At 39.7% G+C, this 13,582-nt stretch overlaps 1 protein-coding gene across 1 annotated transcript; it reads right to left on the bottom strand.

The window, feature by feature from the left end:
- Nucleotides 1-8,368: 8,368 nt before the first annotated feature.
- Nucleotides 8,369-11,189, bottom strand: LOC149002117 (uncharacterized). The gene is made up of 2 exons (XM_089137905.1): nucleotides 10,507-11,189; nucleotides 8,369-10,365 (listed from the first exon to the last, which is right to left on the bottom strand). Exons 1-2 carry the CDS (start codon nucleotides 10,837-10,839, stop codon nucleotides 9,853-9,855), a joined length of 846 nt encoding a protein of 281 aa, XP_088994031.1. The 5' UTR covers nucleotides 10,840-11,189; the 3' UTR covers nucleotides 8,369-9,852.
- Nucleotides 11,190-13,582: the final 2,393 nt, after the last annotated feature.

Raw genomic sequence — 13,582 nt, 5'->3', positions numbered from 1 at the left:
TTGATATATTGTCTTGCTTTAATATTTATTATCTTATGATTATGTGCGGGACTTTGCACGAATGAAAGGTAAGCAAGTATCTTTGCTTCTATTTTCAATATTCTTTGAAAACAATATGAGAATGTATGAGATTGAATGGATTGAGTGTTTTCTTTTATCTTCAAATTCTAAATTATTGATATGAAGATATATGGATGATGTTGAATTAAATTACTCTTTTTATTTTATGTTTCAAACTAGGGTTGTGGGTTCACCCATTACCCTAGTGAACTTACATGAGTATGCATTTAGACTTAAGTACATGAATGCTAAGTGTCTAGAAGTGTTTGGCTAGGTAACCTCATGAGTACTACTATCCTTCCGGAAGGGGTATTGACGCCGGTTAACCCGTGATGTTAGTGGCTAAGTCCTGAGCGTCAAGCAGGCCCACTACCATCATAGAGAGGTAGGGTTGCATATAATAGATAAGGGCTCCTGGGCGCTCAAGACCGGTGAAATGATCCATGAGAGGACATGGAGAGCATCCTGTCCATTATATGTGGATGACCACTGGGTTAAGGAATGGGATCCAACAGATGCCTCCCGTTGAGGATTCCATTCATAGGTGGAAAGGTATTGAACCAAAAGGGCACTACGCATGAGGGGAGATATCTGGACCATATGTAGTACGAGACCGTATGACTTTGCACTAGGCTAGGATTATCCTTGACACGCGCCAATCTCATATCAAACGGTGATGTGAGAGAGTGGTGACCTATACCCCAACCATGGCTTGACGGGACTTTACACAACAACCGCGGAGAACCCAATAGACGTCTCTTGTTGAGGGAGAGTGACTAAGACCGCCCAAAGGAGATTGGTGTACAAACTTAATGCGTGTCTACCATAGAGACCTCATGATAGAGTTAGGAGCATAATATCATAATCATTCATACATCATATCACTATCACTAATTACATTATCGACACTCAAGCTATGCGTGTGGTGTGGGATCTTGTGTACGAATGCATGATATGATATGGAATCTTGTGTACGAATGCATGATATGATGTGGAATCTTGTGGACGAATGTATGGTAAGATGAGTTGACCTCACTGAGTTCTGTTGAACTCATTCCTTTTTATATGTCTGTTTCTATTCGAATATTCTGCAGGTTATGAGGACTCCTTCCAAGTTGAGGATCGTTTCCAGTAGGCTTTCTTGAAGGAGTGACTGAAGAAGATGTAGACTTGCATGGAGCTTCATGCCCGTGCAAAGACTGTTCTTATGAGGTTGGATTCCATTAGGGAATCAATTTAGTTTAAATTCCGCTATGACAATCTATGCTTCCTTCAAACTCTGATGTCCATTTTGATTAACTTTAGATAATGGATGATTGTAACATTTTGATTATCCAGATTTAATAACTTATTATTAGAACTTGATTTATTCTTGTCCTTTTAGTTATGCTATATCCCGTGTTGTATGGAATTGTCACTGAACCTAGGTCCTGCGGTGTATCACCCCCATGGGTATTCGGGTATGGCCGGATCCGGCTGGGTGGGGTGTGGCAGCTGTTGTCGGCAAAATATTTTGAGAAAGTGACTTGCGAGGAAATGGACTCACATGGAGCTTCGTGCCCGTGCTAGGATTGCTCCTATGGAGCTAGGTATTAGTGGAGGGTCAACAATACCTTTGGAGTTGATAGTGTCCCTAGTAGCACTTTGTTTTATTTTCATTCTTAAACCTTAGAGAGGGGCGAAGTCACCTTCCATTTAAGTAACATTATTTTTGCTGCAAACAAACAATTATTCCTTCTAAACTTTGATGTCCCGTTTTGATTACATTTGGATTATGTTTTAACTTTAGTTGAGGGATAGTTGTAACCTCTTTGATAATTTAGTTTATAACTTTAATTATTGATCTTGATTTATTATTGTCTTTTGATTACGTTATATCATACAAACCTAAGTGCATAAATCCTAAAATATTACAACCCCAATATAAAGTGCAAGAGCGTGAACAAACACGTGTAATAAGTACATAATACATGTCCACAAATAAAAAAAATCCGAGTTGAGCAACTTGGGAATCAACCAAGTGTCAAAAAGGTGAACAAAAACACTAGTACTCTGGAGGTGGAGGCATGTACTGACGTAGGAAGTTTTCCCAGTGGATGACATGTTTTTGCACGTCCCTCATCCGTTGGAACATATCTTGCTGGCGGTTCTTGATCTCCACAATCCGACGTGACACGTGATGCTGGTTAGTCTCGATCCTTGCCAGTGAAGCCAAAAGCATCGCACATTGTGAGGGATCAATTATGAGAGCAGCAAGTGCAAGTGGATTCTCCTTAGCATGGGAAGATTCTCCCTCCTACGTATGACACTCGGGTGTTGCATTCCTCTGTATCTGTCCTCCTCACCATCTGTTGTTAATACAGGAGAGTTAGGCCATCTCGAATGCTCATCTACAAGAGAAGACTCCTACCTATGTTGTCCCCCATGCCCACTTGAATTTCTTCAGTGTAAACTAAAGTCCACCCTAAAGTGCCTAAAGATACGAGTCAAGAGTCATTTGAATCTAAGGTTTGCTACTGTGGGGTTTTTGACCCTATAGAGCATTGGTCGTAATGATGTAGGTGAGATCAATGGGATATCCCACGTATACAACAAAGATAATGAAGGCCTACATCAGAGAAATCTCATCATAGTGCCCACCCTTGGGCACGATGTTTTGACACAATGCTAGAGATGAGTCGAGGAGAATGGAGCATACTCCTACCCTGCTGCACGTGATCACACTCATGATTGCACAACATAGTAAAGATCATGTTACACTCGGTGTAATGGATGGACTCATCACCACCCTAAGGTGGAATCCATCTCCGCTCACTAGGGACATTTGGTACACCAGAAATACCCGCGAGAGACTCAATGGTAAAGTGAATAAAAGTACCTTGCACTCAAGACTGGATAGATAACATTGTGTCCCCTTAGATGACCTCATCCTCTATGAAGTCAAGTTGTTGTAAAAATAGCGGATCAACTCGGGATAGGCTGGCTCATCAAGGTACAACATACAACTCCAGTCCAGTGCCCCAAATCTCCCGAAAATCTAAAATGGAGCCACGGGGTGAGGCTCTACAAACCTGCCATACTCGATCGGTCTGTCTCTGAAGAAGTGGTTGTAGAGGAACTCGACCTCTAAACTATTGAAAAGGTCAGGAAGCTATACTCCTCGTCCGCGCCCTCAACTTGCACTGCAACCACCCATGAGCGATGAGCCAACTAAATTCTAAGAGAAAATCATGGAAAAAAATATAAGAAAAATGAATAGTGAATGAGTAGTATTTTTGTGGAAAAATTGGACAGATGGAGCGAATGAGATGCAAGATCTGAGCTAAAATGCATGGGAAAATGACAAGGATGCTGTGAGTAGGGTGAATCTACTTAAACACTAAAATTTCCATGGGAGAAAGTGCGGAAAAATTTCAAATCTAACATGGATCTAAGCGAAATCGCAAAAGAATGGTATAGAAAGGAAGCTTACCTATGGTTTTATGGAGAGAATGCTATTAGATCTCACAATAAAGCACCACACGAAGCAAGAATTGCCAAGGAAATTTAGTAGAACCCTTCCTCAGAGCAAGAGAACCGATTGAACAAGAAAAAGTGGCAAAAGAGGGGAGGGGTGGTTGTTTATTTAAGTGACCACCGCCCACAAATGCGGGTGCGTGGCGCGCTGGCTGACCGGACCTATCAGCCCCTGTGGACCCGGTCTGAATCGGCCAATTTTTGATCGAGTTGGGGGGTGTTGACTAGGGGGGTCGATCGGCCACCCAACCGGTGTCCCCATTTGAAAATTTTGAAAACTCTAGAGACGTGGCGATTGTGTTGGGCGGTCGACTAGGACCCGAACAACCAATTTACTGGTCCCTTTTCTGAGAAAATGTTTGAGTTCTGGAAGTTCTAGAAAGGTGGCAGTCAACTGGCAAGTCGATTAGGATCGATCGGACCTCTCGACTGGACCCCAAAAAAGTCAAATTTTGGTAGTTTTTGGCTTTTCAAATGTTTCCTATCCATGAGTTGGATCGATTGGTCATATTTCTTGAACTCAATGAATGAGATTGGAAGATTAAGGTTATCCTCATGTGAATTGGAACTGATGGAATTTTGTGCATTTGACAAGATGGTTAATTTGAGAAACCGAACTATCAAGGATGGCAATGCTAGCGGTCCCATTTGTGAAGAAGGGAGTGTAATATCTTTTCCTAATACTGAAGTACCCCTCCCTCCTAAAGATGGTGACCTACCTAATGCGCCACTAGTGTCACAACCCAAGATGTGTTGAATTTCATGACCAACATAATGCAACAACAACAAGCATAAGTCAACACAATCATGCAAAGGGTTGCTAGACATGAATCAAGGGAATCGTAATGCACCTCATGCTCATGGATCCGGTGCAACAACCCCCGTATTTTTAACTCAAAATCCGTATTGGAGGTTCAAGTACCGAAGTTCCAGCCAGAATAAGCTGTGGACTATCCAGATCAAAACCTATGATCCATATCCTGAGCTCATGGATCTGGATTCCACCGATGAAGAACCTATCTTGCAGGGAACCTGAAGGAGATCCAGTGGAAACCCTGATGGACCGAGAAAGTGGATCATGAACCGGAGTCAAGTGGAATTTGAAGATGTCTGGGATCAAGGTGAGAACACCCCCACATGTTGGTTAGCGTTAGATTTGTGTTGGGGGTCAACCGGTTGAGCAAAACACCCAATCACTGAAAAGTACTAGGGGGTAGTTGCCTAAGGTGGTTGATTGATCAACCAACTGCCTTAAGCGACTAATCATGCTTGCTTGCGGGAATTAAATCCTATTTTGCTCCAAACCTCTATATATAGCCAACCACGTCTTATTTATTTATTGTTATATTCGTGGAGGCTACTGTGGATAGTAAGGAGTCAGAGACCACGTGTTGGAAGGTGAAGAGTGAGTGATTCACGAAGAAGCTTTGATCTGTGATCCTTTTAGTGAGTAAATCGGAGGCAAGTTGATCTCACACTCTCTACACCTATTCCTCTTCTCTTAGAATAGTGTGAATCCTTCTTCCATGATTCTGTAGGCGGTTATTTGTGATGGTTGTATCTTTTCATCAGTGATCTTGATTGGATCATGTCCGAAAAGGGATCCTTATGTCCGAATAAAGGATTGATCTAATTGAAGGAGATGATGTGGTTACTGAATCATTAAATTTCTAGGGTTTTGGTTTGTGCTTGCGTTGTAGGATCTTTATAGAAGAAATTCGGATTTAGATCATCCCAAAGTCGGATTAAAATTGGGAGATCAAAAGTCAAAATTTCAGACTGGGGGGTGGGGGGCCCCCCCCCCCCCCCCCCCGGCGCTCTTTTGTTCTCTTTTTTTTTTTTTGGTTTCTGTGGGGGGGGGGGGGTGGCCCCCTTTTTGGGGGGGGTGGGGGCCCCCCCCTCCGTGGGAGTCATGAGTCTGTAGGAATCAGGTTCTGTAGAATCATATTCGTAAAAAAAAACTGTTTGGTTACCCTGATTCTGGAAAGTGAATCTGTCTGAAAAACCATTTGGTTACCCTGATTCTGAAAGTGAATCTGTCTGAAAAACTGTTTGGTTACCCTAATTCTGAAAGTGAATCTATCTGAAAAACTGTTTGGTTACCCTGATTCTGAAAGTGAATCTGCTTTGTTATTTGATTTGATTAATGACTGAGCATAACAATTATTTACAAAATTCAATAAATCAACCATGAAGAAGAGGAAGGAAGGCCAGTAGCCTAACACATAGTCACTCCCAAATTGCATCCACCAGTTCCCTTCTTTTGGGTCCTGCATTGCCATAGGAGATAAATGAACTTACAGATTCAAGGCAAAAAATTATAGCAACTGCATACCATCCATGTATACCATGCAGCTCATCTTGACAAAAATTCAAAATGGGGATGAATGGAGAACCAAACGCCTCCTTCTAGAATCAATCGGTCCCAAAAATCCATAGGATCAACAGTGACTGAACCCAACCTGGATAGCCAAATAACCAACTTTATAGGCATAAGTGAATTTGTACATTATTTGTGTCTAGTGCCAAGTATGACCTCAGATGAGGCCTATTAGAGGGCTAGTATACATATCATTGGCACCATATAGTTGAGACTTCCCTGATTTCATTGGGGCTATTCTTTTCCCTCTTACCTTCACTTTCATTGGGGGTGTTGGTAGCCACATTTACATTGGGATTTTTGGCAGGAGAAATGTTGTAGAAAAATAAAGAGAAACTCCCAATTATTGTTAGCTATATTTATGATGAAACTCTCAATTATTTTTCATACTCGGACTGGGAATGTCAAGCAGTAGGATCTCTTTGTTTTTGTTGGAAACAAATAATTTTATATGCATTGTTGGTAAGGACCATTCACATCTACCACATGTTAGAATTGATCGCTTATTAAATTTTATTTATGCTACTATCCCAAGATAGTGACTCTTTCAGATTTGTTGTTTAACAAATAATAGTTTATGTTGTTTTGCCAACCACATAAATCTCTGTTTATCCAAATATCAGAAACACAAATTTTATCATTTTGCCAATGATCTTCCAACCTGTTACATACCAGAGAGAGAGGCAATGACTATCCCCAATTGAAGTACCTATATATACTATGATTCATCCAACCTGTTTCTCACCTGCTAAAGTTGTGAAAAAGAATAATATTTTGAACCATCCACAAAACCAACAAAATCCAATCTGATTTCTTTCTAGAAGGCACCATTCATAACTCAATATTAATGTACCCTTAACAATACATGTTGAAAAGACAAATGTTTTTACCTATTTGTTGCAAACAAAAATACATAAGAAGAAAGTAAAAAAACCCACACACATAAGAACAAGAATCCATGATACAACATTGTGATTCGGTTTGACAGAATTTCAATGTGCACGTGCTCAGTAGGTGCTCGGCATGCAACACCCAAATTCTTGTTGTTGATGATGTGATATGATGTTGAAGCTGTAGAACCCTCCTCCATTGTATGAATCTCAGACATATTATCTAGCCAAATAAAGGAATTTGGATGGTTACTACCACTTGGGCACTTATAAAATCTTCGACCTGGATTTTTCCTAGTTCTTGAAGTCATTAGGATCATCCTTCCTTGCCTACAATAGCACAATGGAGGCTGTTGTTCCATTCCAGTTGAAGTTTGATCTTCACAATAGTAACCTCCCATCACTTCACCTGTAAAACAAATTCACTTGGTATATATCAAATAAAGAATACTTTAAATCAGAATGCTCCTCTATAGATATAAAGAGACTCCCACTAGTTTAAATGACAACAATAAATAATTCTAGATGTGTATCCTATCTATATAATCAGTGATACCAAATGAAAAGAAGATGGGGACTGGCATAATTTATAAGAATTTGATAAACGTATAAAAATTCCCAGCTCAGCCGCTGCTATTACAAAAGAACAAAACAAATAGTGAGGTTACTGGAATCATTTATAAGCAGTGAACAGTATTCAAGAAACAAAAGGCTAAATATAATAGAGTAAATAGAGAGAGAAAATGAGGAACCAAAACGTAACTCCCTAATACCCGTAATGAAATGGCCTAAGTACCGAATCAAACCATCCTACTTTTTCCCAAGCACTCATTTCTGGGATATAAAGCAAACCGAGGCACCTGATTAATGGCCAGCATGACCAGCATGACCAACATACGTACCCCTCCACCCTTCCATCCGCTTAAAAAAAATATCAACACATATACACCCCAGCAATGGAAACCGAACCATGACATCAAATGATAGTAAGACCTAAAAAGATACTTCCCAACGCAAACATATTAAACTCAACCCTCCAAAAACAGACCCACACATTTATCATTATTTCTTATCTTAATAGTTAAATACTCAATTACAAATCCCCAAAAGATCACGAATGGGACAAAAACAAATATTGACTTTCAATTCTATCACAAAGTTAGTGTTAACGTATCTCTGTAACCAAATATATATAAAGGGTTTTGAGAACATGCAATAATTCTGCATGCAAAATTTTTGAGTATCATCTTTGTAGTTGTTTAACATTTCTTAACCCATAATGCAATTGATGTTATAACACACATTCTCGGTTAAAAACCATGAGCAAGAATAGATGCATGAATATCTGTTTCTCATATGTTTATAAGACAGTGAACACAATTCTATCCATGTAAAACCTGCAGAATTACAAGCAAAAATAAAAAATACAAAAGAAAACTTGCACCTTTAAGTAAGAAATCCAAAAGGGTTTGCAGAAATTCCACTTGAAAGGTCTCACACCCCCCTCCCCCGCCCCAAGAAAAAGATTAAAAAAAAAAGGAAAACAGAGCCAATATAAAGCACATATCTAGAGTTTTAACTTGATTCTAAATATTGCTCCTCCAAAGATAGGGTGGTTGCACACCAGCCAAAGCAAGTATTGAGCTAGGCAAAATCCATATCCCATCTCCACAAATCAAACTGGAGGCTAGTGCAGGCCCAAATCGTGAAGGGACTTAAGAAGCCAAGCAACAAATGCATTTTTAATTATAATATGTCACTCTTCTACAGCAACTCTACAGCCCTCAACAGGATCCAAGGCCTCTTTTCCTTAAGACACTCCCTCAAATGTATCAGGTAAGACTTCAAATTCAAAGCACAGCCTCAACAGTCAAAGTTTTGCAAATAGTAAGTATCATATATCTAAATGGTTACATTAGTAGAACCAGAATCTAAGACCATAGATTTTCAAGAAGTAACTTTTACCCAAAACATGTTTCTCAATATGGAAGTTCTGGAATTTCAAAAGTTACAATAATGAACCCCTATTAACACCAGATCATCAAAAATTCCACTTCAGCAACCCAGCCAGTATACTGTAACTGTCTACAAACCATTCTGCATTTCAACCTCTATAATTTCAACAATACAGAGCTTAAGCACAGAAAGTAGATACAAAAGAACTTAGAAGGGAATCAAGTACCAAAATCCAAAAGTTCCAGCGCATATTGATACAGTAGTTATTAAACTGGTAATTACAATTATATTTCAACCAAGTGCAGAACAGAGACTCCATACATATGAAGAAACAACAGAAGGAAATTTTATTTTCTTTACTTCTCTTGACCGCTCAAACGCTTTCCATATTCAAAAGAGTTTTTACAGAAAAGAAGGGGGAAGTGGAGGTTGCATACAAGAACTCGGTCTCTTTCAGAATGTGACAAACAACAACAATTCTTTTTTCTCAGCTGTTAACATTAGGCAACTGATATCTCCATTAAGAGCTAGACAATAGAAATGTACAAGAAGCAAGTAGATTCAAATCGAAAACGTAGTATACTCACCAACAATGTTGTAAAGGATGATAAAAACATAGATTCTCCCCATTGGAGGATTGATTAAACCCATCAAACTTGGCTTACAATAGTATAGTTCAACTTCTTAAAATTTTAATACCCTAAATTAAATCTTAAAAGTCATGTTATCAAAACATTATGATTGTTTGGGTGATTCAACAACACTAAACATCAGCCATATTTATCTAAGAAGTACTTGATGACGGTTGCTCTATCCTCCTCTTTCTCTGAGAGTAGTGCATTCCTAAGCCGGATGTGATTTCCAAAGAGGTCTTTTGCACGCAGCCGAGTCTCCAAGTCAAGCTCTGTCATTGCATTAATGGCATTTTGTAAAAGTTCATCCTTGTCTTCAGCCTTATGAGCAAAAGCCTTCTCAGCAATAGCAGCAGCCTTCTCAGTAGAAGCCTTCTCAGCAACAGCAGCAGCCTTCTCAGCAGCAGCAGCAGCCTTCTCAGCAGCAGCAGCAGCCTTCTCGGCAGCAGTTGCCCTCTCGACAAGCTGTCTCAGCAGCAGCTGCCCTCTCGACAGCAGCTGCCTCAGCAGCAGCCCTCTCAGCAGCAAGCTTCTCATGAGAAAGCTTCACCATGTCTACCAAAGCAACAGATATATTCTCCAAGGGACCCACTACTTGATCAACTCCTTTCTTCTTCTTCTTGTGGGAATCATGAGACTGCTCACCAGCTCTTGGCCTACCTCGAGATCGACTACTCTCATGTGCTGTAGATTGGGTCCACGACATGTCAGGTGTAGTGGTCTGAGGTTGAAAACTCGAGTTGCCAATCTCATTGTCATCCAATTGGATGTTGAACTCATAGGCTTCAGGTGAATTCAGTTGGGATTCATTCAAGAAGTCTTGACCTGTTCCAGCTTCAGAGCCTGTTGCAATCTCATTACCTAGGGCTGCAGCAACCTCTAAGTGAATGGGGCGCACCGAATGGTCCTTCCAATATTTTTGCTCTTTCTTCTACAAATTCAAAACATAAATTTGTAAACTTTGAATCAACTATAGGGGCTCATATTCACTCACTTTTTTTTGCTAATGTGCAGCGGTGAGGAAAGTGTTGTAATCTATAAAAAATTATGGTTTGTGAATATTAGTTTTTACCTTTACTTCAGACCAGAAATGGGGAGCAGCATCAAACCTCTTTTCACTTGGATTCCATCCAAGTCCACTTTGTTTTTGCAAGTCTGATAGCGCTCGCAACCTAGTTTTCCAAATCCTAAAATGGTTGCGGCATTGCTCCCAATCATAATTGGACCCATGCTTTTCGGAGATTTGTCTACTAATTCCCAACCAATGCTCTTTTCTTAGTCCATTGTCTCCTGCCCTCCCACTAGCATGTACTTGCAAGAAAAACTCTAGTAGAGAAAGAGACACCTCTATAGGCCATGAGGCTATGTCTCTTCCTCTTGCTTGTGATGCATTTTGAGAGTCCATCTGGTAAAATCATAATTAAGGGACAAAAGTAAATACATATGATGAACTGTTAGTTATGATCAATCAAAATACATATGGTGTGGTGCAGAAGTGTAGCAATCATATGATGACATTAGTATTCATGATCAGTTGCAATTCTAACATTTGAAGCTAACATTTGAAGCAATCATAACTTGAGTTCTGACATGAAATAATACCACAAAGTTTGAGACAAAGTAAAACAAAATAAGGTACAATCCAAACTCAAACTCAAACAGTTGGGAGTCATTCAAATTGAAGTACATAAAAATTTAATCATTTGATTCTGACTCAGTCTCTGATCCCATGTCTTCATCATCTGCAGCATTTGTTGTTGCATATGCATTCCACATCTGTGTTGCCAAGTCATCCCGAAATGCTTCTGCTTCAAATGACTCTGCATGGTTGTCTTCATCTTCGTCAGAATCACTACTTTCCTCATCATCTGCATGGTGTGGTGCGGAAGAGGAAGCTGTTGTTGGCCCTAACCCCTCCGTCGACTCATGGGCAAGCCATTCCTCCTCTTCTTCCAAAGAGTCATGGTTTAGAATGTGGTTGTGAAGTAGTACACAAGCTATCACAATCTTAACTTGAGTTCTGAAAGGAAACTCCGCTCGAGTTGCCAATATCTTAAAGCGACTCTTCAACAAACTAAAAGCACCTTCAATGACTTGGCGTAACCTAGCGTGCCTCAAGTTAAACAACTCCTTTTCATTTTTGGGTCTTTGATTTCCCCTCTTCCATTCCTTCGAGATGGTACCTAACATTTCGATATGGCCTCAAAAAACCTCTTTGGTTGGCAAACCCAAGATCACCAAGATAGAATTTACCATTTGGAACCACTAATTTTCCATCTCCATCTCTATGGAGAGCATCATCCAAAATGCGGGAGTCGGATGCGGACCCTTCCCAACCAGCAAGTATATACGTGAACCTTTTGTCATGGTCGCATGCAGCTAAAATGTTTTGTGTAATAAGACCCTTCCTATCTCGAAACGTCCTATGTTTTTCAACAGGAACCCATGCTGGTATATGCGATCCATCAATGGCTCCAACGCAATCTTTGAAGAATGGGAAGAAGCTGCGATGGTTACCTGCAATCTTCGGATGTGTGGTGAGACTAGGGGGTTTTATAAGCAACGGGGTCGGTTTCATCATTGCATTTAACACTTTATTAAAATGTCGACTCACTTGTCTCCCCGAATGCCCAAAACGGTTCTTTAAAGTCGAATTCTTAATGTGGTGTGCGAGACAATGTAGAAACATCGTTACTTTCTCAACTAACACCAATTTGTTGTCTTCTAACAGCCCCTCGTACGCAATAATTTTACCAAGTTGTAATATGATCTTTGGCTCATTCGCAATTCCTCACGACATGTACGCTCGGTGCCACCAATAAAACGTTGGGTTTCAAGAAACCCACGCCGGACATCTACTCTATATGGTTGCCTCCCCGCGTATGTTCTCCTAATGTATTCAATTACGTAGACAACTGCTGCGCCCACTAGAGCAACTACCAACTCTTCGTCATCCATGTTGAACAACGTGCGTATGCGTTCTCTAAATTTAGGTCCTGAAATGTGATCATATAGACTCAAATTGGATATAGAGTAAAATTGGATATAGATCTGAAATTAAAGCAAAGGATTATCAAAAGGAAGTCAAGGGCCTATTACACACGGTCATAGCAAAATGTGCAACTGCCAACATCAAAACAATACATTGAATGTAGCGAAGTTGATAAACCAATGCAGCAAAAAATCCATCTTAAAATGACTAATAACAGCCAAGTTGATAAACCAATGAATCGTAGATCATTCATAAAGTCTTTAAAAATTTAATATCAATCAACACATAATCAAGTAAACTTACTAAACTTATAGGCCTTAGCTAACAAACACGTGTCATAAGTTGATGCTGCACAAATGATCAAGTAAACTTACTAAACTTATAGCACTATTTTCCAAATTTCATAATCCAGAAGAACACTTCAGCACCTTGCAGATCTATATATTCTCTTATTTTAGAACAGAGACCTCAGGCCAACTTTAATTAGAACACAAGATGTTACGCAAGATCAAGCACGGGTTTATCCAAGGAGATGACTGAAAACAGAACATAACAATTAAGAATATAAGTAGAAAAAAGACCAAATATCTGCTGTATGCCACCAAAGAAATACTGGTGGGGAAGAAGCTTGAGTATGTGGTGACTGTAACTAACAACTGCAACCGTTAAGAAAGAAATATTAGAGTCTCCTGCAATGGGTTCCAGACAGCTGAGAAGATTGACCCTTCATTGTTCAAACAAAATAATGATGGAAGCTGCCTTCTCATCAATGGACAACCCCTCGGTGTAAACCAATCAATATACTTCAAATATGCATATTAACACAAAATAATCAAAAGTTCAAATATTTCAGGGAAATCAAATCACCAAATCCTTCGCAACTGAACAACAAAATTAAAAAGTTGGAGAAGCACAAAACTCATCAAACAGCAATAAAGTTGTAAATTATTCAAAATAATTTTGTTGGGATCAAAACTCATCAAAAACAGGAAAAAGATTAATACTACTGCTACGACTAATCAAGAACACACCCACTCCAGCAGAGAACCAACACAAAAACCTTAACAAACCTTCTTGTTGCCACAACTGAAGCCAAAGAGAGAAGAGAAAGAATGTCACAAAAATCTAAACCTTAACAAACCTTCTGCTATCCCTA

The sequence above is a fragment of the Hakea prostrata genome, chromosome 10 (genome assembly GCF_041222555.1).
Source record: "Hakea prostrata isolate BN-2017 chromosome 10, UWA_Hpros_2, whole genome shotgun sequence".
Lineage (NCBI taxonomy): Eukaryota > Viridiplantae > Streptophyta > Magnoliopsida > Proteales > Proteaceae > Hakea > Hakea prostrata.
Note: the sequence above shows the minus strand (reverse complement) of the source record. Positions and strands in the feature narration are given on the sequence as shown.